The 22,500-nt window shown below is 46.0% G+C and overlaps 1 protein-coding gene across 1 annotated transcript in view; it reads left to right on the forward strand.

Annotated features, from left to right (window-relative positions):
* Positions 1 to 22,500, forward strand: part of LOC130385462 (sodium/potassium-transporting ATPase subunit alpha-1-like) — a 25,570-nt gene that overhangs the window by 866 nt on the left and 2,204 nt on the right. Inside the window, exons 2-21 of the mRNA XM_056593968.1 lie at positions 5,438 to 5,551; positions 6,709 to 6,768; positions 8,158 to 8,259; positions 8,623 to 8,724; positions 9,619 to 9,732; positions 10,031 to 10,165; positions 11,914 to 12,031; positions 12,733 to 13,001; positions 13,581 to 13,889; positions 14,645 to 14,779; positions 15,248 to 15,440; positions 15,797 to 15,972; positions 16,173 to 16,309; positions 16,600 to 16,750; positions 16,908 to 17,076; positions 17,171 to 17,325; positions 19,119 to 19,242; positions 20,289 to 20,434; positions 21,167 to 21,297; positions 21,659 to 21,760. Coding sequence (XP_056449943.1) covers positions 5,438 to 5,551; positions 6,709 to 6,768; positions 8,158 to 8,259; positions 8,623 to 8,724; positions 9,619 to 9,732; positions 10,031 to 10,165; positions 11,914 to 12,031; positions 12,733 to 13,001; positions 13,581 to 13,889; positions 14,645 to 14,779; positions 15,248 to 15,440; positions 15,797 to 15,972; positions 16,173 to 16,309; positions 16,600 to 16,750; positions 16,908 to 17,076; positions 17,171 to 17,325; positions 19,119 to 19,242; positions 20,289 to 20,434; positions 21,167 to 21,297; positions 21,659 to 21,760 — 2,942 coding nt within the window. The remainder of the gene's footprint in view (positions 1 to 5,437; positions 5,552 to 6,708; positions 6,769 to 8,157; positions 8,260 to 8,622; positions 8,725 to 9,618; positions 9,733 to 10,030; positions 10,166 to 11,913; positions 12,032 to 12,732; positions 13,002 to 13,580; positions 13,890 to 14,644; positions 14,780 to 15,247; positions 15,441 to 15,796; positions 15,973 to 16,172; positions 16,310 to 16,599; positions 16,751 to 16,907; positions 17,077 to 17,170; positions 17,326 to 19,118; positions 19,243 to 20,288; positions 20,435 to 21,166; positions 21,298 to 21,658; positions 21,761 to 22,500) is intronic.

The following is a 22,500-nucleotide window of genomic DNA, read 5'->3' on the forward strand; positions in this document are numbered from 1 at the left end:
GTTTAATATTAACGGATAAGCGGTCAAAAATCGATCTATAACAATCGACGGGGAGAAATCAAGATGGGAAGATGACAACAGACGGGTGGCCACGCCCAGCTGCGCCGTGGTATAATATAAATAAACCAAAGCCGCGCGGCCGTCCAGGTCCGGGCTGATGATAGGGGGGCGGGGCTGAGGATGAATGTATCTCGGTGCAATTCCCGGCCTAGCACCGTTATCCGGTGTAACTGCGTAGTTAACGACAGTGTTTTCTCCCTCACTTCCTCCACCCTCTCTATCTCTGTCTCTCTGTCTCTCTGTCTCTCTGTCTCTCTGTCTCACCCTCTCCCCCTCTCCGTGTATCGATCCCCTGTCTGTCTTTCTCATTGTCTCCAGCTCTCTCTCAATCACCTCTCACCCTATCTCTCCATCTCCTCTTTCTTTCTTTCTTTCTTTCTTTCTTTCTTTCTTTCTTTCTTTCCATCCCTCTCTCTACAACAGAGACTACAGCTGAATCCATCCACTATAGTTTTCTAATAACAAAAAAAAGACCAGCAGACTATCTGTCATTGCGTATCAGCAGCTGCTTTTGATCGCGTCTCGTGTTAAATCTGCGGTTCGAGTGACGTTTCAAGTCCCTTGCTGGGAAAACTTGTCAGAGGTCGAGATCCCAACTTCCAACTTTCCAACTCATCTCTCTCATTCCAACCTTCCAACTCGCACTTGTTGTGCACTCGCACAACAAGTGCGAGTGCATGAATTTGGAATACATTTCTTCTCCTCCACAGATCTTATATCTTCCTCCTTCTCCTCCTCCTCCTCCTCCTCTTCCTTTTCTGCGCTCACAAAGTCTTGTCAGCTCTCCTCCTCACTGTGAAAACTGCACCCTGTCCCCTCCATTCCTCTCTCTCCCCCTCCCTCCCATCTCTCCCCTCTCTGCATTTCTCTCCCCCCATCTCTCCCTCATCTTTCGCTCACCTGCTCTCCCCTCTCTCCTCATTCCCTCTCACTCCCTCCTCTACCTCCCTCTCTCTCTCTACACCCTTCCTCTCCATCTCCCCCTTCTATCGATTGGCTTGATACATTTTCTCTCTCTCTCTCTCTCTCTCTCTCGTGGGTTTTTCTCTCTGCATCTCTTTTACACACACAAGACATCCTCCCATTCCTCTTGGGGATAGTCTCTCCTCTCTCCCCCGTCTCACTCTCTCCCTCAATCCCTTCTCCCTTTGTCTGGCTCCTACTCTCCATCTTTGACTCTCTGTTGTGTCGTTTCTCTCGCTCTTCCTCTCTTCCTGTCACCACATCGCTCCTCTCTCTCCCTTCCTCCCTCTCCTCCTCCCCCCTTTCCTTCTCTCTCTTTCCAGTTTTTGCCGGAACGAGCGTTTCACTCGTTCTCTTTTCATCGCTCTCTTTTCGATTTCTTATCGTTCCATCGCACATTTACTCCCTCTCACTCTTTCTCACTTGCATTCTTTCTCTCCATCTCACTCCTTCCCTTATTTTTTTTATCAAAATTGTTGTTGATTAGGTGTGAAAAACGATTTCAGTTTTTTGTGACAACATAGCATTTTCATCTATCGTCTTGTGTATCGTTTACACAATCCACTATAATAGTCTGCTTTAACTCCGCTTTGAGGACATCAGAATGCATCACATTCACATTCAGAGAGTTTAGCAAAGGCTTTTATCCGAAGCGACTTATAATAAGTCCATTTGTCAGAAGGTGTCTCTCTGTCCGTCTGTCTCACTCTCTTTATCTCCGTCTCTCCGTCTCTCTGTGTCTGTGTGTCAGAATGAGAATGTAAATTATGGCTAATTTCAGCAGCTTCACCTGGCCCCGATTCTGATTGGCCTCTAGGGCTGGTGAGGCTGCACACCTGTTGCTCGTTCACCAATCAGAGGTCAGCAGTCTCCTTCTTTCTTGCATTTTACATTCAGGGCGTTTATCAGACACTTTTATCCAAGGAGACTTGCAATAAGTACATTTGTCAGAAGGAAGAGAACCAACAATATATCTCTGTCAATATACAGACGTGTGTCTGTCCATGTGTGTGCCCTCCACTGCGACGGGACAGGAGGTGGTCAACTGGTAAAACAAAAGCACTGACATCCATTGGGGGGGGGGGGACAAACTCACTTTCTTCTCTATTTAAACAGTTGAATGGCAATTGGGAAGGGGTGAGAAGAGAGAGTCGGGGGGGGGGGGGGGGAGAAAGAGACCCTCTAAATCATGACTATGCTCATTCAAAACGCTCGAGGTGTGTGTGTTCAGATCCAAGAAAGACTTTTCGTGGGAATTTGTGCGTTTGAAAGTGCGTGTGTTACGCATGTGGGAGAGGGAGGAAGAGAGGGAGGGAGGGAGGGAGGGAGGGAGGGGGGGGAGTTTAAGATATGCAAGCACTTGACCAATCACTCTTCTGATCTTTTATGAGGGGGCCAGCGAGAGGCCTGCTTTTTTTTCTTTCTTTCTTTCTTTCTTTCTTTCTTTCTTTCTTTCTTTCTTTCTTTCTTTCTTTCTTTCTTTCTTTCTTTCTTTCTTTCTTTTTCTCTCTTTTCTTCCTCCCCAATTGAGAATTCCTCTTCCTGCTCCTTCTTTCACGGCCTATTGGTCAGGTCGCAAGGAGCCATGGCAACACACGGAGGAGATGCCGTGGGTTTTTCGTCGGGGGGGGTTCCAATACACCTGCCCTCCCTCCCTTTACTCTCTTCCCCTTCTCCCCCCTCCCTCCCACTTCTTCCCTCCCGCTTGCAGACTCTAGTTTCCACGGGGTGTCCGATTTGTTTTATCGAGGGCAGACGCCTGATTGGCTGAGAGACGCTGCAGTCAGAGGAAAGTGAGAAACATGGGAACGATTTTTCCCTTCCGATATTACGTCATAAACCCGATGTCTCGACCGCATTAACAGACTCATATTAAATAAACACCCTTTGTCGAATACAAACTGAGCTCAGAATGGACGCCTTCGACTAACAAACGAGTTTTCATTGTTTCTCGTTCTAGTGATCGGTCGACGCAATTGAGTTTTCGGAAGTAAAGTTTTGACTGTCGTGTCGTTAACAGAAAACTCGTTGACTGAGACTCGGGAGTCAGGTTGAGTGAAGTCTCTCTACTGAAGAGGAATTTAATTTTTTCCGAACTTTATTTTTAAAAGTTTGATTGGTCAGTCTTGTTACCTCCCCCTACCTACGTTTATTACCAATCGGAAGCATACCGTTAATGACAAGTAGTTCACGATTAAAAATAATGGTTCAGTTTAGACTATTACTGTAATGTGCATAAAATCAAACTACCAACCTACACTGGATTAGGTGGTTTTCGGACATCCAGCCATAAGTCGGTGTGGGTGGGTGTTGGGTGTGTGTCCCCAACACCAGCACACACCGTGTCAGTGATATCTATAGATAGGGCCGGGGAATTGGAGTGCGTAGGCAGTGCGTCTTCCCAGCTAGGGGTTCTCTGGTTCCGCTTCTTCTTGGAGACCTCACAAGTGTTGTATTGGTGTCTTCCTTATGCCTTTCGCCTACCAGCTCCAAAGCCTAGAGAGTGTGTGTGTGTGTGTGTGTGTGTGTGTGTGTGTGTGTGTGTGTGTGTGTGTGTGTGTGTGTGTGTGTGTGTGTGTGTGTGTGTGTGTGTGTGTGTGTGTGTGTGTGTGTGTGTGTGTGTGTGTGTGTGTGTGTGTGTCCCCAACACCAGCACACCCCGTGTCAGTGAGTAACTCTGCAATGTAAATCTCCTGGCCCCAAACAGTCCTCTGCTTTGTTTTCTCTCTTTTATTCTCTCCATTTATTCTTTCAGCTTCTCCCGCCATCCCCTGGCTCTTCCTCTATCCCCCCTTTTCATTCACATCCCTATTCACCCCCCTTTTTCTTTTTCATCCATTCATTCTTTTTTTCGCCCCAACCTGGCAACCTAGGTTGGCACGTTGGACCGGTGCCAACCTGGCAACCCCAGGGTTCTCAGAGGCCGCCACATCGTCCCAGTGCCAACATGAGACGTTGAATCAATTGTAAAACATTGCGGCGCCGCAATAGAACTTCCTGTGGTGGCACTGGTCCGAAACCAGTCTGTAACTGGTCCGAAACCAGTGCCACCCAGTGTCGCCCATTGTGTTAAACAAGGAATACCAAAGACCTTAAATTGGAATCATACACTTACGTTGTCCATTGCAACCCGTCCGTTCGGGCGATAAAATAAACCGGGTGAACTTTTCAAATGTAATTCGGAAATTTTATCGGTAACTTTGCTCTGGCACTTAGCTGGGCTTCAGACTTGGACTGACGCCTCGTTTCCACATACGTACATTCTCGTATGCAATCCAACCGTCTCCGACCGAAAGTCCATTCATTCCTATGTGATTCTCCGTAATGTCAGTTTTTCCTCCGAGACTCCTCCCCTCCGTAAAATTTCTGTCCGGTATGTCCGTAATATACGTTCGAAAAATGTAACTTTCGCCGTCGTTTTACGGAGATACCGTATGAAAGTTTTTATGTTTTTCACAAAACATGTAAGTACCTGGCAGGCCAAACTCCTCGCCGATCTCTTTCCAAGCCTGGTTGGTTTTGTTTTTATCTCTGTATATGTCGATCCTCATGTTCCAAAGTACCGATCTCCTAAAAACGGCCATTATCATACGTTCCCCCGTCTTTTTGGCTGTCCCTAAATAAATTCATGTCCGTACGTAAAACATTAGCGACCCCTTCTGTAAATTTTGCGGAAGCACGGATACGAAAAACGTATGTGGAAACGAGGCGTAAGGCTTTTTTTCTATTCTAGTTTCTTTTGGAAAATAATAAAATAAAATAAACAAACGATTAACTATTTTGAAAGTTTGAAGAAAGTTCAACGAAAGATAATCTCTGATTGGTTGAAATCTCAGGAAGCATGTTTGCAGGACAGCATGCAGGAAACATGTTTGAGCATGCCGTCTGTTTGGACCGTCGCCCCCGACAACACATTCCTGGAGTGCGATTAGCCGTTAAACGACGTGTGACTTGATTATTCGTGATGAGTTTCCTAAAGGTGTGTGTGTGTGTGTGTGTGTGTGTGTGTGTGTGTGTGTGTGTGTGTGTGTGTGTGTGTGTGTGTGTGTGTGTGTGTGTGTGTGTGTGTGTGTGTGTGTGTGTGTGTGTGTGTGTGTTGAAGCGTCCATATGGGTCGGAATTATTCGGAAAGATTTAGGTTCTGAAGGTTGGTCTGACGATTCATCACCTTCCTGAACTTTCACCTGAGACAAATTTTATCTGAGTTTACTTCCTCTACATACAAGTGTGCGTTGATTTCCGTATATCTATAAATATTATATCTAACATTTTATACCCTTGCTTATCATACGGTTACAAACCGATGTTTATCAATACCTACTACAAATAAAAACGTTGTCGCTAACCGTTTTTTTCCCTCCATTATTGTCTGTGCGTTCTTTCTCCACTTCCTGTCGGGCGTCCATCTTGGCAGGAAGGAAGAGAGCAGTATGAGCTGGCTGCCACCTCGGAGCAGTGCAGCAAGAAGAAGGCCAAGGGCAAGAAGAAGGAGAAGGATATGGACGAGCTCAAGAAGGAAGTGGACATGGTGAGTCATTTCCTCTTCCTGTACGGCTTGACCAATCCCTGGAGTGGGAATCTTGTCGATCCGTAAGATGTGTATTTAGTATGTAAGTTAAGTTTATTTAGAGAGCAAATTTAAAACACAGCTCGCACTGCCCAAAGTGCTTTAGAATGTGCATTAAATAAATACACATTCAAATCAGTGATTTATACTAAGACGACATCAAGAGACAAACACTGAATCACAGACATAACTGAGTAGGACAATTATGACACAGGGAAGGCCAGTTTGAAAAACCCTCTTACGAACCAATCTGTTTTGTGACTTGTATCTGTGAAACGGATGAAAGAAAACGCAATGAAACAGCAAAGCTGCAAAACAAAATGGCTAACTCTTATATTTCTTGGGGGTTCTGCTTAACGCCAAACGATTTGGGGAAACAATCGAATTGTGATTACTTCTGTATTTTTCACCAAACAAGCAATATATCATTTTATAATATGACCAACACAACATTGGAAGCATTCAGCATATATACTGCGCTTTACTTTAGGCCAGGCCGATGTTTTGAGATTAGTTGATATTATAAGATCTTCATTTAACTATTGAATTGTAAAGTAAATACGAATCTTACCGATCTATGGTTAGTAACAGTAACAAATTGTGTTCTATTACAGCGCAATGTCGATATGAATTTTATTCATCGTTCAGTTTACAATTTCAATCGCAAATGTATCCTGAACACATCTTGGCGTGGTTTAATCAGAAGGCGGTCAAAGCCAACATAGCACGAAAGTGCATAAAGTGCGAGTGTTAATATTAAATTGAATTGCATATTGCCTTATTGCAATAGAACTTGTGGATAAAGTGCTATGTGCTTACTGCTAAAGTGCTATGTGCTGAAGTTCTGGGAAGTGAAGCTAATGTCCGCTGCCCTTACCCTTTGGCAAACCGCGAGGCAACTTTCCCGGTCGCTCCTCGGTTTCAGCCCTCGTCGGTCTAATTCCAGTTGGTTCTCTGGACCTCAATGTACTCCGACTTTTGAGATGCTATCTCTCCTTTGCACAGTGACGGATCGTATGGACGGTAAAAGGTCAAAGCCCAGGTTTCTGTCGCTCCTTGTTAGCCACGACTCGCTAGTGCTCACCGCTAATGCTAACCCTTCCTCTTTCTGTTGCCAGGACGACCATAAACTGACCCTGGACGAGCTAAACCGCAAATATGGAACAGACCTCAGCCGGGTAAGCGTGTGTGTGCGCGAGTGTGTGTGTGCTTCCCTGAGTATTTTTCTCCCATTTTTCCGTACAAATTGTTTTTTTCAGAATTTTTCCAGCAGTTTTTTTTTCATCCAAATATTTTCTCTATTTTGGTCGGGACAGAGAATTTGGCGTTTTGAACTGGGTGCCATGTTGTCTCCTTCCCTTGTTTTGCGGTCTCAATCCCAGTTCTCTCGCTGGCTCTTGCTGTTCTCAAGACAGCATATGCGCGAGTGCGAAATGGAGGCTGTGAACAGAAAACACCAACAGCCACCTCCACCCCCATCGTCGCCATCTCCCCCCCCTCATTTCGCCTCCCTTCCGGATGGTTTCACTCTCCATGCAAATACACTCTTGGACATGCCAGGCAGATCAAGGGGAATGGTTAATGAAGGCCGAGAGAGGGAGGCAGAGAGAGAGGGAAGGAGGAGGGAGAGAGGGAGGGAGAGGGAGGGAGAGAGAGGGAGAGAGAGGGAGAGAGAGAGAGAGGGGGAGGGAGGGAGGGAGGGAAGGAATTCATTAATAATTAGCTGGCTTGAGAACCCCACCACCCACTGCCCTGTTTTCAGATGCTTCTAGTCCCGTCTCCCCCTCTTTTTGCTATCCCTACCCCCCCCCACACACACACACACACACACACTCCCTGCTGGTTTTATTAGCGTAGCATTTAGCGATACGAGTGCTTTGAACCCTTCGCTGGGATATTTCAGGAAGGCGCTCATTAGTTTTGTCGGACCCCCAGAACACACAGCACTCTCACAGTCTCTGTAATTTAGAAGGATAGACGTTTGCCGCCATTTTTTTTATTTCCCCGCGCTTTTCCTCTCCCTTGTTGTATGAGCTCATTTGTGAATGAAACAAGTTCCAAAAGTGGACATGAAAGTAGGGTAGATAACTAGAGCGAGAGAACGAAGTTGGAACAAGTTTGAAACGCGTCCGGCTGTTGAGCGGGTCGACTGGTAACCGGAAGGTTGCTAGTTGGATCCCGGCTCCCCCAGTTTGGAGGTGTCCCTGAGCGAGACGCCTCACCCTGAATGCTCCTGACCAGCTGGCTGTAGCTTTGAGAGGTCGATTCCGCTGGTGTATGTGTGTATGAAGGTGTGTGTGAATGTGTGTATGGGTGGGCAAATGTGTGTATGAATTTGAGTATGAATTGGTGAATGTGTAAAGATGGTTAAAAGTGTGTATGACTGGGTTAATGTGTGTATGAATGAATGCATGAATGGGTGAATGTGGGTATCAATGGATGAATATGTATATGAATGTTTGAATGGGTGAATGTTTGGGCAGTATTGAAAAGCTCTTTGAGTGGCCACTGGTTAGCACTGAGCGGTATAAATACAGTCCATTTATCTCTGGGTTTGGTGTCTCCAGGGTCTAACCAGTGCCAAGGCGGCGGAGCATCTGGCCCGGGACGGCCCCAACGCCCTCACTCCCCCCCCCACCACCCCGGAGTGGGTAAAGTTCTGCAAGCAGGTGAGACGGGACACTATACCCGTTTCTGGTCTTAATGGGGACTTTGATGTGCACCTTAATATGGGATTTAAGGTGCGATGTACAGGTCTATAAGGGGATTTGGATGTGCACCTGATTTAAGGGAACTGGGATGTGCACCTGACTTAAAGGGAAATCCATATTGTAAGTCAACACAAATGATCGTGTGAATAAAAACGTTCTAAACATTTTCATAATCTGACGCAAATCATTGAAGTTGAACCTTTTTTATTTGCACATTTGACCGAAAGGGTGTCGTCTTTAGGCCGGAATTATCCAAACGCACGGTTTGAACCAAACTCTTGTGTCCCACCCCCCCCCCCCCCCCCCATTCCCGTCTTCCAGATGTTTGGAGGGTTTTCCATGCTGCTGTGGACCGGTGCTGTTCTGTGTTTCCTGGCGTACGGAATACAGGCCGTCATGGAGGACGAACCGGCCAACGACAACGTGAGTGAAACGCCAAACCCGTCGTCAAGTCAAGTAAATTTTATTTATATAGCATGTGTAAATACAAAAGGAGTTGAACCAAAGCGCTTTACATGGCAAAATGAAGAGCAGGTTAAACACAGTTATCAAAATAAAAGCAGTAAGGTTTCAAACAGACATGAAAAAAATAGCAGCAATGTGGAATGGAGCGGGGTAGTTAGGGTTGTTAAAAGCAAGAGAGAAAAGGTAGGTTTTTAAATTACACTTGAAAATGCCAAGGGTGGTAGAGGACTTAATATGGGGTGGAAGGGGATTCCATAGATAAGGACCAGCAACAGAGTTTGTGGTTTTGAAAAGTTCGAAGAAAAGTTGCATGATTTTTGTATTCATGGCTCTCACGTTTAAATTTGACATTCAGGGTGTTAAGCGGATGGTATTATCCTAAGCGACTTACAATAATTATATTTGTTAGAAGAAAGAGAAGCAACAATATATCTGTCGGTACAGTATGGATGTTCATAGAACCAAGTGCCAAGCATAAAATATCAACAGGTTAACCCATTCCCCGTATACAACAAAGATAGTTCGGATAAGACTATTTTTAAGCGCCAGGATGTACAACACAACGAAATTCTTGGGACAAATATTGGAGTATACTCCAAATGGACTGCATTTATACAGCGATTTTCTAGCCATGGCCACTCAAAGTGCACATTCACCCAATCATACACACATTCACACACAGACGGTGGAGTCGACCACGCTAGGCGATATCCAGCTCATCAGGAGCAGTCAGGGTATGGTGCCTCCTGAGGAGCTAGGAGGGGCCGGGGAATCGAACTAGCAACCTTCCAGTTAACAGCCATCGTGTGTTACCAGATATATGCTAAACATTTCTATTTGCTCCTCCCTCAGCTGTACCTGGGCGTCGTGCTCTCAGCTGTGGTCATCATCACCGGCTGCTTCTCCTACTACCAGGAGGCCAAGAGCTCCAAGATCATGGACTCCTTCAAGAACCTGGTGCCTCAGGTGAGGCCTTTAGGAACAACCTGATCTACCTTGGACCGGAGGGAGAGGAGTGATGGAGGGGTAGAGGGAGAGAAAGAGAGAGATACACCTTGAGACTAGGGAGAGAGAGAGAGATTGTTCTTGAGAATAGGGAGGTTAAGGGGAGGGAGGGAGAGAGAGGGGGAGAGAGAGATTCCTTGAGACTGCAGACTGGGGAGGAAAAGGGAGATTCCTAGGGGAGAGGGAGGTAGGGAGGGAGAAAGAGACAGTGAGAGACCTTGAGACCTTGATCTGTAACCTACCTGCCGTCCCTCCACAGCAAGCCCTGGTGGTCCGTGACGGAGAGAAGAGCTGTATCAACGCGGAGGAGGTGGTGGTGGGCGACCTGGTGGAGGTGAAGGGTGGAGACAGGATCCCTGCTGACCTGCGAATCATCTCCGCCCACGGGTGCAAGGTGAGGGGAGAGCCGGCAGTGATAGGTTTTTTGTGTCGTTTTTGGTTTTGTTGTCGCTTTGACCGTGGTCTGGTCAAGACTAGAATAGATGCTTCATTGTTGGCAATGAAGCATCTATGCTAGTCGAACATACCGTTTCATTCTGAAAATGTTTCCATCTGTTGTTTTGACGGGAAATGGACTGAAATTTGTCCGAAAAATAAAATTGGTCATTTTTCTTTGAGGGGTTACTGCTGAAACCAATGACCACTGCTAGCTTAGCAGCATATTTTCCTTTGTAGCTTGCTAGCTAGCCAACAGAAACATGACGGTTGATGTTTGCTCTCTAGCATATCTTTTTGAAATACTTGCATCATTCCACTTTAGATTATCTATTCTGTTTGTCAGGAAGTGACTAACTATGTTGACTTGTTGCGCTGCCCTGTATTACGTATGGTCCCAAACTATTCTGAAAACACTTCACCTAATTACGCTCTGAATGAGCATATTCATCATGCCACTGACACCTGTGCTAGGCATGGTGATTTTGCTGTCCTTTCCGGTAGATTTTTTTAATGGGGACATTTTATGAAAACAACACTTTTCCTGGGATTTGGGGTGTTGTTTTGGGTCTCTGGTGCTCCCACACAGATACATGATTTTTTGAGTGAGCTATGCATTTCTGAAAGTACCCCGCCTACAGTTACCAAACGAGCGAGTCGGTTTCGGCGCCCCGTCCAATGTAGGAAGGGGGCACAGTTGAATATGACCTCCCACTTCCCCACTCCCCTCCAATCAGAGCAAAGCTACGATTTTGTGGACCAGCGGATGAGCAGCTCCGGCGGGGGGAACTCGGCGGCAGCCCTGCACAGCTAAGCTCCGGGAATACAATCCCTTTCTCTGCCACAGTCCGGAGGAGGAGACACGGAGGAGAAAGGGACTGCACTCCCGGAGCTGAGCCGCCGGTCTGCCGCCGAGCTATCCCCGCCGGACTGCCGCCAAGCTATCCCCGCCGGACTGCCGCCGAGCTATCCGCGCCCGACTGCCGCCGAAACTCGGCGGCAGTCCGGCGGTGTACTCCGTGAGCTGAACTGCGGCCGAAGCTGGCAGGTCCGGCGGGGGTAGGTCTCGGCGGCAGTCCGGCAGCTCCAGCGCGGGGATTGCATTTATGCTACAGACACCAGAAACGGCGCATTCTGAAGGGACTGAAACGGAGCGGAATAGTGGTACTTTTTTCCCTGAAAGCTATTTCCAGCAAACGGCTTCAAAAAAAAGTTTTGCAGAACTCTAACTATGTTTACTTGCACGTCGGTGTACTGATCGCCCTGTCGGGTCTTATTTTCACGATAATGACCAGTGTTCTATACATTATCCCTTACATAATAAGTCCTTGAGTAATGAGCCAAATGCAACAAATTGGATCAGTTCTGATAGTTTTAAACGCTTAAAGGTCCAATGACATGCCACCAGGTGTGAGTGTGATCAGCCCTTACAAGCAGTTTTGGAAATCTGCCCCTTATGACATCAAAAGCAGGCGTGTGTCCACCTAGATGTATGCTGGATAGATCAGCCTACCCAGTGGACTGTAGCAAACGTTGCTCATCTATCCGTCACTCATCTAGGGTGATGCGCCCACCTGTGATGTCATAAGAGGCCTGTAACGGCTAATCGCACCAGAACTGGGGGCGTGTCATGGGAGCTTTAAAGGCGTATTGTGTACGTGCACGTTAGCATGCTTATGAGCTGATCGACTGGATGTTGTGACTCAGGTGGACAACTCGTCTCTGACCGGAGAGTCTGAGCCGCAGTCCCGTACTCCGGACTTCTCCAACGACAACCCCCTGGAGACCAGGAACATTGCTTTCTTCTCAACCAACTGTGTTGAAGGTAGGAGGAGGGAAGCCACCACCACCGGTTAAAGAACCCCCAAAAACGCAATGAACTGGGGCAAAATGGCCGACAAGGGTTGCTAATGCTAAGCTGCCATAAGGAAAATCCCGAAATGAAAGTCAAACAAGAAATGAAAGAAAACTGTAATGAATATTAATTAGCTTTTTATCATTAGTTTAATTATACACTTTGGAGTATAATGTGGGAACGTAATTTATTATTTTCCTGGTTAGCGTAGAAGGTTAGCTCTGGTTCAAGAAAGTTTTTTTACTGTAATGTTTGTATGTTGTATGTTTATAAAAATATATTGCATTAGTACAAAAGAAAGAATCTTTCTCTTTTTCTATTTCTTTCCTTCTCTTTTTCTTTCTTTTCTTTCTCTCTTCTCTTCTCTCTTTCTTTTCTATCTTTCTCTTTCAACAAGTATACGAGTGAATTGACGATAGCTAAAAATAAATAAATTAAAGCTTTTCACAATAAAAGCCAAACGTGTCCGCACAACCAAAGGAAAGACTAAACAAACACAAAATGTTGTTTGTTTAGTCTAGCAACTAGAACTAGCAAATAGAACTAGCAACCATCGGGTTGCCAGTCAACCGGCTCTACATCCTGATGCTTAAAACTCTGACACCTGGTAACGCAGTCCCGACTTCTTCATACTGTCGCTCTAGTCTTTTACCCTACTCTCATACCCCCAGGTACGGCGCGCGGTGTGGTGATCAGCACGGGCGACCGCACGGTCATGGGCCGCATCGCCACACTGGCCTCTGGCTTGGAGGTCGGGCGCACTCCCATCTCCATCGAGATCGAGCACTTCATCCACATCATCACGGGCGTGGCCGTGTTCCTGGGCATGTCCTTCTTCATTCTCTCCCTCATCCTCGGGTATTCCTGGCTGGAGGCCGTCATCTTCCTCATCGGCATCATCGTGGCCAACGTTCCTGAGGGACTGCTGGCTACCGTCACCGTGAGTTCAGAGACAGGTTTTACCCTAAACCACCACTAGGTGTACGTCAGGGATGGTCAACTGGCATATCCGATTAGTTGAAGTGCGCGTTCGTGTGGCCCTCTGATGGTAATGATGAAAAATTGTGCCCCTCTTTATTATGAAAGTTGCCCATCCCTGGTGTATGTGGTGCTTTGCTGCCTCCAGGGTCCACAATTCAATTTAAAGAGGTTGACTTTTAAACCAGAGTGGAGAGGCTTTGCTAATGTTAACATTATCAATAATAATACTTTTAATTTGAAGGTGCCTTTCTCTGCACGCAAGGACACCGTCCAAAGATGCACAAAAGTCATTATGACGTTATGCTATGCGTCACATTAGCGACATTGAAAATAGGGGAAAGTTAGCAACGTTAGAAAATATCGGAACATTAGCAACGTTAGAAAATATCATAAAATTACTGGTGTTTGAAAACGTGAACGTTAGCTTCGTTGGAAAAAAGTGGAACATTAGTGGAGTTAGAAAATAACAGAACATTAGTAGCGATAGAACTTGCCTAATTTTGACATGACTACTGACGTGAGGGTTTGTCATCGCTAGGTATGCCTGACTCTGACCGCCAAGCGCATGGCCAAGAAGAACTGCCTGGTGAAGAACCTTGAGGCTGTGGAGACCCTGGGCTCCACCTCCACCATCTGCTCCGACAAGACCGGCACCCTGACCCAGAACCGGATGACCGTGGCCCACATGTGGTTCGACAACCAGATCCACGAGGCGGACACCACCGAGAACCAGAGCGGCACCTCCTTCGACAAGAGCAGTGCCTCCTGGGGTGCGTTGGCGAGGATCGCCGGGCTGTGCAACCGCGCGGTGTTCCTGGCGGAGCAGTCCAACGTGGCCATCCTCAAGGTAGAGTCATTAGGGTTTTAACATGGGTTTGAATTCCTTGCGTCAACAGACGACGAGTCGGCTCACCTGATACGACCTTGCTACGACCAATATTAGTTAGCTAGCTGGCTAGGAGTAGCTAGGGCATTGAACCTGCAACCCAAAGGCACCGTGTTGAATCCAATCGTCTGTCTAGTTAACTGGTTAACATCTGTCGAGTTAACTGACCAACGTCTGTCTAGTTAGCTGGCTAGCATCTTTCTAGTTAGCTGGCTAGCGTCTGTCTAGTTAGCTGGCTAGCGTCTGTCTAGTTAGCTGGGTAGCGTCTGTCTAGTTAGCTGGATAGCGTCTGTCTAGTTAGCTGGATAGCGTCTGTCTAGTTAGCTGGATAGCGTCTGTCTAGTTAGCGGGCTAGCGTCTGTCTAGTTAGCGGGCTAGCGTCTGTCTAGTTAGCTGGCTAGCGTTTGTCTAGTTAGCTGGCTAGCGTTTGTCTAGTTAGCTGGCTAGCGTCTGTCTAGTTAGCTGGCTAGTGTCTGGCTAGTGTCTGGCTAGTGTCTGTCTAGTTAGCTGGCTAGCGTCTTTCTAGTAAGCTGGCTAGCATCAGTCTAGTTAGCTGTCTAGTATCTGTTAGCTGGCTAACGTCTGTTAGCTAGCCCCTACCGGCACCTAACGACACGCATCCAAATCCACTGCAAGGCGCTTTCCCACCACTGCGGTGGCTTGACGCTGAATGTAATTCCGATCTCTTATAATTCCGATCTCTCGTCCGCCCTCAGAGAGACGTGGCCGGAGATGCCTCGGAGTCAGCCCTGCTGAAGTGTATCGAACTGTGCTGCGGATCGGTCAACGAGATGAGGGACAAGAACCTTAAGATCGCCGAGATACCCTTCAACTCCACCAACAAGTACCAGGTAACGTAGCCACCAGGAGGCGCCATGGTGGGGACAAAGGGTTGCTTTCAATTTCAATTTTATTTGAAAGGGACCCTGTGCCAATAAAACATAAATGTAACCATTTGATGCGTCCCACTAGAGATAGCAAATTTACAAACAACATGTGACAAATGGCAATGTATCGCATGTGAAATATCCCTCACAGGCCTATGTATAATTTTTGCCAGGGCTGCGTGATTATGGAAAACATCGTAATCAAGATTATTTTGGTCAATATTCAAATCACGATTTCTTCAAACGATTATCTTTGAGATTGAAAACATGACCTGTTTATTCTGCATTTCGCACCAAAAAAACATGCAAGGAAAAATATGAAATGAGCAATAATTAATAATAAAAGAAAATGTTGAGACAAGTGGACTAATACAATTCAGAATTCCGATATCTGATCTTTCCATCGGCCCGGCTTTTCTTTACCCCCCGTAGCTCTCCATCCATCACAACGACACGCCGGGCGAGACCAGCCACCTGCTGGTGATGAAGGGCGCCCCAGAGAGGATCCTGGACCGCTGCTCCACCATCCTGATCCAGGGGAAGGAGGCTCCCCTCGACGAGGAGATGAAGGAGTCCTTTCAGAACGCCTACCTGGAACTGGGAGGACTGGGAGAGAGAGTGCTGGGTAATACTCAAGACTCACCTGTCAGAGTTCACTTAGACTCTGCATAGCCACCCCTTCCCATTACTTATGGTATGGTTGTACGTCCTGGCACTTAATGTACTCACTTATTGTATGTCGTACTTATTTATAGTACTTAGTTGTGTAGCGTCTTATCCTAGCTATCTGTGTTGTATACAGGGAATGGGTTACCCTAGTGATTGTTATTGCTTGGCACTTGGTTCTATGAACATCCTTACTGTACCGACAGAGATATATTGTTGTTTCTTTCTTCTGACAAATATACTTATTGGAACCATAACTGAGCCTTTAGTCTGACACGAGACCTCTCGACTCCTTCCTCCTCCTCGTATCTCCAGGCTTCTGCCACTACAACCTCCCAGACGAGCAGTTTCCAAAGGACTTCGCCTTCGACACTGAGGAGGTGAACTTCCCCACGGACAACCTCTGCTTTGTGGGCATCATGTCCATGATCGACCCCCCCCGGGCCGCTGTCCCAGACGCCGTGGGCAAGTGCAGGAGCGCCGGCATCAAGGTAAGACCCCATGAGTTTGTCGGATTTAGTCACCGACTTAAGCCGTTTTTGATTGACCTACGTTCAAAATACCTTTATCCAAGTTTTTTTTACAAATCGATTTGAAAGAAAAACAGACACAATTCGAAAAAATCACTGGTGTCCGACATTACACCTCGATAACAGAATTGTAGACTGACCTTTGCGTTCTACTTCCTCAGGTCATCATGGTGACCGGAGATCACCCAATCACAGCCAAGGCCATCGCCAAGGGTGTCGGCATCATCTCTGAGGGCAACGAGACCGTGGAGGACATCGCCGCTCGCCTGAACATCCCAGTCAATGAAGTGAACCCAAGGTGAGGAATGGAATACAGAACCATACCTTTGGGTGGACCTCAGGGCTACGTTCTCGGTCTCCTTCAGGTTACGTTTTTGCTATTTCGATCCCCGGCTCCTACTCGTAGCTGAGTGTCAAGGTGTCCCTGAGCAAGGCACCTCACCCTGACTGCTCCCTTACGGAAGGTTGCTAGTTCGATCCCCGTCACCACCTCCCAGCTCAGTGTTGAGGTATCCCTGATACATTTGAGTGTCGAGGCGTCACATCTGTCCCGTTTTTAACGTCTCTCGCCCCCCACCAAACCTCCAGGGACGCCAAGGCCTGTGTGGTCCACGGCGGAGACCTCAAGGACCTTAGCCCGGAGCAGCTAGATGACATCCTCCGGTACCACACAGAGATCGTGTTTGCCCGGACCTCGCCCCAGCAGAAGCTCATCATCGTGGAGGGCTGCCAGAGACAGGTATGCACGCACACATCAGAGACAGGTACACACATGCACGCACACACACGCCAGAGAAAGGTAAACTCCCCCCAGTATTGGACCACCTAGCTCTAACGGTATCTCTCGTTCTCCCTCCCCCACTTTCGAATGAATTCCCCTATTCTCCCTCCCCCAGGGAGCCATCGTCGCGGTAACGGGAGACGGAGTCAATGACTCCCCGGCCTTGAAGAAGGCCGATATCGGAGTTGCCATGGGGATCGCCGGCTCGGACGTCTCCAAGCAGGCGGCCGACATGATCCTCCTGGACGACAACTTTGCCTCCATCGTCACCGGGGTGGAAGAGGGTGAGTCCGGCCGTCTGATAATTCGGGGAAGCGCTGTCTTTTTATTGGACGAGGTTGTTGAACGACGTCCTAAATCTTTTGTCCGTTCGTTCAGGTCGTCTAATTTTTGACAATCTCAAGAAGTCCATCGCCTACACCCTGACCAGCAACATCCCCGAGATCACGCCCTTCCTCCTCTTCATTATCGCCAACATCCCCCTGCCCCTGGGCACGGTCACCATTCTCTGCATTGACCTGGGAACAGACATGGTGAGAAACTGAGTTATCTTACGCACTTATTGTATGTCGTACTTAGTTATAGTACTTGGTTGTGCAGCGTATTATCCTAACTATCTTTGAGGTATACGGTGAATGGGTTAACCTAGTGATTGTTAGTGCTTGGCACTTGGTTCTATAAACATCCTTACTGTACTACAGTGATATATTGTTGTTTCTCTTTCTACTAACAAGTGTACTTATTGTAAGTCGCTTTGGGGAAAAGCTTCTCATAAATGTGAATGCAAATCTTCGGTCAGACACGGTTACGATAACGCAGTTGACGCTAGACTAGAAAGATAGATTGATAACAACTTTATTAATCCCCCAGAGAGGGAATTCCTTTGTTCCAACAGCCCAGCAGTAGTGGAAAACACAGGATAAGATGATTACAATAAAAATACAAAGTACTAGGGGTGTGACGAGATCTTGTGCCACGAGATCTCGCGAGATTAAAATCGACAATATTACCCGTCGCGTTAAAAATCTCGCGAAATTTGTGAGCTATCCAAACTTCTATTTCTGCCCTGTGGGGGCAGTAATGCGCCTTTGCTACGTCTAGACTGCCAGAACCTAAAGAAGGAGAAGGAAAATTAGAAGAGGAGGAGAAGGAGGGGAAGCAGCCATAAACTGTGTTCGAAATCTTTCCCTATCACGGATATAGTGCATTATATAGGGTGCTCGCCATTTTGTAGTGGTGTTCGAATTCTCAGTGGTTAATTTCATGCACTATATAGTGCACTTAAAATACCCAAAATGTTAATGTACATACGATGTTCCCTACATGTTACTCCCGTATACCACAATGCAATGCGGTCATGTTTTTCCGGAGGAGAAGAAGAAGCTGAATAAGCGCGAAAACGAATACATTCAATGATGGAGTCTCCGGCTTTCGTTTAGAAATGTCAACAATTTATTTGGGATTTAACATAGAATATTTAACAATCAAAATGAATCTAAAAAAAACTTGAACAAGGAAATGTAACATTCAACAACAATACAACCTCCAGCTTTCCTCGTGAGTGCCCGGTTTGTTTACATGATTTGTTTGCATCTGTCTACGTCACACAAATACCCGGCGCATTTACCGACGCAAATGACGTTTAGAAATGTTCAGCGTAGTGTCCGAATTCTTGTTTGTTCGTTCCCTAAATAGTGCACTATATCATGAACACTATATAGGGAATAGTGAGTGAGTGTATAGGGAACGATTTCGAACACAGCTAAAGACAGCCAGAATGACGTCGGAAAATACCCCTGCCACTTTTAAATCATTTGTTTCGCAGCATTTTTGGTACTTGATTTGGTTTTGCACATAATATTGTTTGCACTTGAAAAAAAGAGAATTATTTAATTTAATTTATTTTACTTTAACTTTTATAAATTTTAGTTTTAGTTTAAATTTCATGCATGTAAAGAGTTTTAATGAAGCATTTCAAAATGCATGTGCAACTCGGTTAAATAAAAGTCTGTTGGTCCAGTCATATATTTTGTCATCGTAGTTTTCTTAAAGTCTCGTCTCGTCTCGTTCTCGTGAACCCAATATCGTGTCTCGTCTCGTCTCGTGAGCCGAGTGTATCGTCACACCCCTACAAAGTACTGATGAAATAAAGTAGATGCTAAAGTAGACGGTAAAGTAAAGACAAACAGATCAAACAACTGACTGATCAAGGTTTCTGGGATTTCCTTCCACTCAGCCATTCCTCAATGAAGAGAAGTTTTAGTTTTTCCGGCGTAAGCTACTTTTATGTTTCCGATGAATTTTTCCTTTTTCATTGCCCATTCAGGTTCCAGCCATCTCCCTGGCCTACGAGGCGGCAGAGAGTGACATCATGAAGAGACAGCCCCGAAACCCCAAGACGGACAAACTGGTAAACGAGAGGCTCATCAGCATCGCCTACGGACAGATAGGTAAACACTTTACTACACCTTGGAATTCTGGTATCCCCCCCCCCCCCCCCCCCCCCCCCAAAAAAATCTGATTTTTATATATTTTATTGCCTAAGGACAAATCTGTAAATGTTTCCTTCGGTTTACCGGTCTTTAGTCAATAGCTAACTGCTATGCTAACTGCTATGTTGCTAAAATATGCTGACTACACCTTTGTGGATGTGGTTGTGTATTTGTGTGAGTATGTGGATCGGTAATGTAGTCAGGGATAGTTCTAACCTCATTGTTGGTATCAGATTCTTCTGAGAGTCCCCTACTTCAGCGGCTAAACTGCCTTTAAGTGACCGCGATACCGCATGTTGCACCCTTAAGTCCCTGTATCGCCCCTGACAACCAGGAATAAATATAATTCTATCGTCGGAAGCATGTCGGTTAGCTTTTCGGTTAGCATGTCAATTAGCATTCATGCGGTTCATTTTAAATAGAGAGGCTGCACCAAATAAGGGCTGAATACCAAATAAAGGGTGGAGGTCATCATACATGATATCCGACTGCCCCGTTCAAATGCGATTGTTTTCTGGGTCAATATTTCGGAGTAGGGTTTATAGGTTTGGTACATTAGTAAGTTATTATGTCCTTTAACATGTCGGTTAGCATGTCGTGATATATACTGAATAAAGGGTAGAGGTTCTAGAATATGATATTCGATGTGTTGTCGATCGATGCGTTTTGTTCTCTAACCCTAATAATAACAATAGATTGGTTTTTTACAACGCTTTTCTAAGTACTCAAATACGCTTTACAAAAAGGAATACATAGACAGTACAGACACTCAAACAAAAGGCAAATAAACAACACTACAACAATAGACGACACATTAAGAGAGACAGAGATGTCAGATGTTCTAGGTAGTCTTGAAGAGATGTGTTTTAAGTTGACTTTTGAATGAAAGGAGTGTTTAAAGGTTGACTATATTAGTAAGTTAGTATGTTGGTTCGCATACGTACGGTTCATCACGGCCGTCGTGGGTTGTTGGTTCTAAACCCCCTTCCCCCTGTGCCCTCCAGGTATGATCCAAGCCCTGGCCGGGTTCTTCACCTACTTTGTGATCCTGGCCGAGAACGGCTTCCTGCCGTCCACGCTGCTGGGGATCCGGGTCTCCTGGGACAACCGCTACTGCAACGACCTGGAGGACAGCTATGGACAGCAATGGGTACGAACTAGAACCATAACTAGTACTATAACTAGTTCCATATCCACTAGGACAACCGCTACTGCAACGACCTGGTGGACAGCTACGGCCAGCAATGGGTACAAACTAGAACTAGAACTTGTACTATAACTAGTTCAATATACACTAGGACTACCGCTACTGCAACGACCTGGTGGACAGCTATGGCCAGCAATGGGTACTAACTAGAACTAACTAGAACTAGTACTGTATACACCTGGGGGACAGCTACGGGCAGAAATGGGTTAGTACGGCTAGGCTAACCGCAATGCTAGGCTCATGATAGGTCAAAAACGGCTACGGACAGCAATGGGTCAGTACGGCTGATTTCAGTGCTAATGTCAATGCTAAAGCTAACGCTAATGTAAACTCTAAATGCCCATTCACACCCTACGGTAAATACGGATAGGAACCCTTTCGTCCAGTTCCAGAGTTTGTTTCATCCGTCAGTGGGTCAGCACTGGGTTCTCCCGGAGTGCTCCGGGAGAAACAGCGATACCAACGGAATCGAGGCGGCAGTCAGCATTAAAGATTGGCCTCAATGGTATCGCAAGGAATATCCATGTTATGCTAATGCTAATTAGCATGAGCTATTATTAGCTTCAATGCTGTCAATGCTAAAGCTTTGAATAAAGCTTTGCTAAATCCATCGCAATCCTACCTTCTTTGTCGTTGCTATTACGCTACTATTCCGATCTCCGCTTCTCTCTCCAGACGTACGAGCAGAGAAAGATTGTAGAGTTTACCTGCCACACGGCCTTCTTCGCCAGCATCGTTGTGGTTCAGTGGGCTGATCTCATCGTCTGCAAGACCAGGAGGAACTCCGTCTTCCAGCAGGGCATGAAGTGAGTATGTGGGAGGGTTTTTGGGATCGCTGTCGGAATTGTCTTTTGATAGTTTTTAGGCTTTTTAATGAGATCTTAAGGGCTTTAGTTTTGTAGATGCGGTTTTAATTTTACTTACCCCTTGTGGTTCTGCATTTCCGATATATCCGGAAAATATAATGTATAATATCAAAATATCATTTGCTTTCAAATATATTTTTTATCGTTTTGAGGTTTTTTGAGGGGTCTGAGATTTTAAATGACTTGAAATTTGTAGCTGCCGTTTTTCTTTTTTTTCTACACAAACAAATTCGGAAAAGTCTCGGTAAATCCTGACGGGTGCCTTTTTGGTTTCTCACTGAGCTGCCTCCTCCTCCTACAGGAACAAGATCCTGATCTTCGGACTGTTCGAGGAGACTGCCCTGGCCGCCTTCCTGTCCTACTGCCCGGGGATGGATGTAGCACTCAGGATGTACCCCCTCAAGTGAGACTCCCTCGCTCATTCCTTCATTCACTCACTCATTTTGTGACTGAGACTCACTCACTCACTCATTCACTCACTATGACTGACGGTTTCACTCACTCACTATATGACTGATAGTTTCCCTCACATCGGATAACTCACTCACTCGATGACTTTACCTCACTCGCTCACTCTCTCTATGACTGACACTCGTTCACTCACTCACCCTATATACACTTACCCTTTATAACACCTCAACCCCCCGCTCCCAACGTCCCCAAAGCCCCAACAGCTCCTTTTTCCCCGAACTGATTAAGGTCTAAACCCCACACCTAAGGACTGCACCTACTGTTAACCTTGTTATTTGTTATTTATTTGATACATTTTTCGATTACTTCAGGGTCCCTGCACATTTATATTTATATTTATACTTATTTTTATATTATACCTCATATTTCATCGTACTTATTTATTTACTTAACACACAGGTCACCTACAAACGGAGAGTTACATGTATATAGTATGTTTGTTTTATCTTAATCTTATTAAAATAGTTTTGTACTATAATTTATTTTCAATTAGTAAATGTATTGTATATATACTGTTTTTTCGCACTTCTCTTTTCCCACTGTACTGCTGGTCACCTGTGAATTTCTCCCAAGGGGGATTAATAAAGGACTATCTTATCTTATCTTATCTTATCTTATGACTGACACTCACTCACTCTATGACTGACACTCACTCTGTGACTGACACTCACT

The sequence above is a fragment of the Gadus chalcogrammus genome, chromosome 7 (assembly GCF_026213295.1).
Source record: "Gadus chalcogrammus isolate NIFS_2021 chromosome 7, NIFS_Gcha_1.0, whole genome shotgun sequence".
NCBI classification, from domain to species: Eukaryota; Metazoa; Chordata; class Actinopteri; order Gadiformes; family Gadidae; genus Gadus; species Gadus chalcogrammus.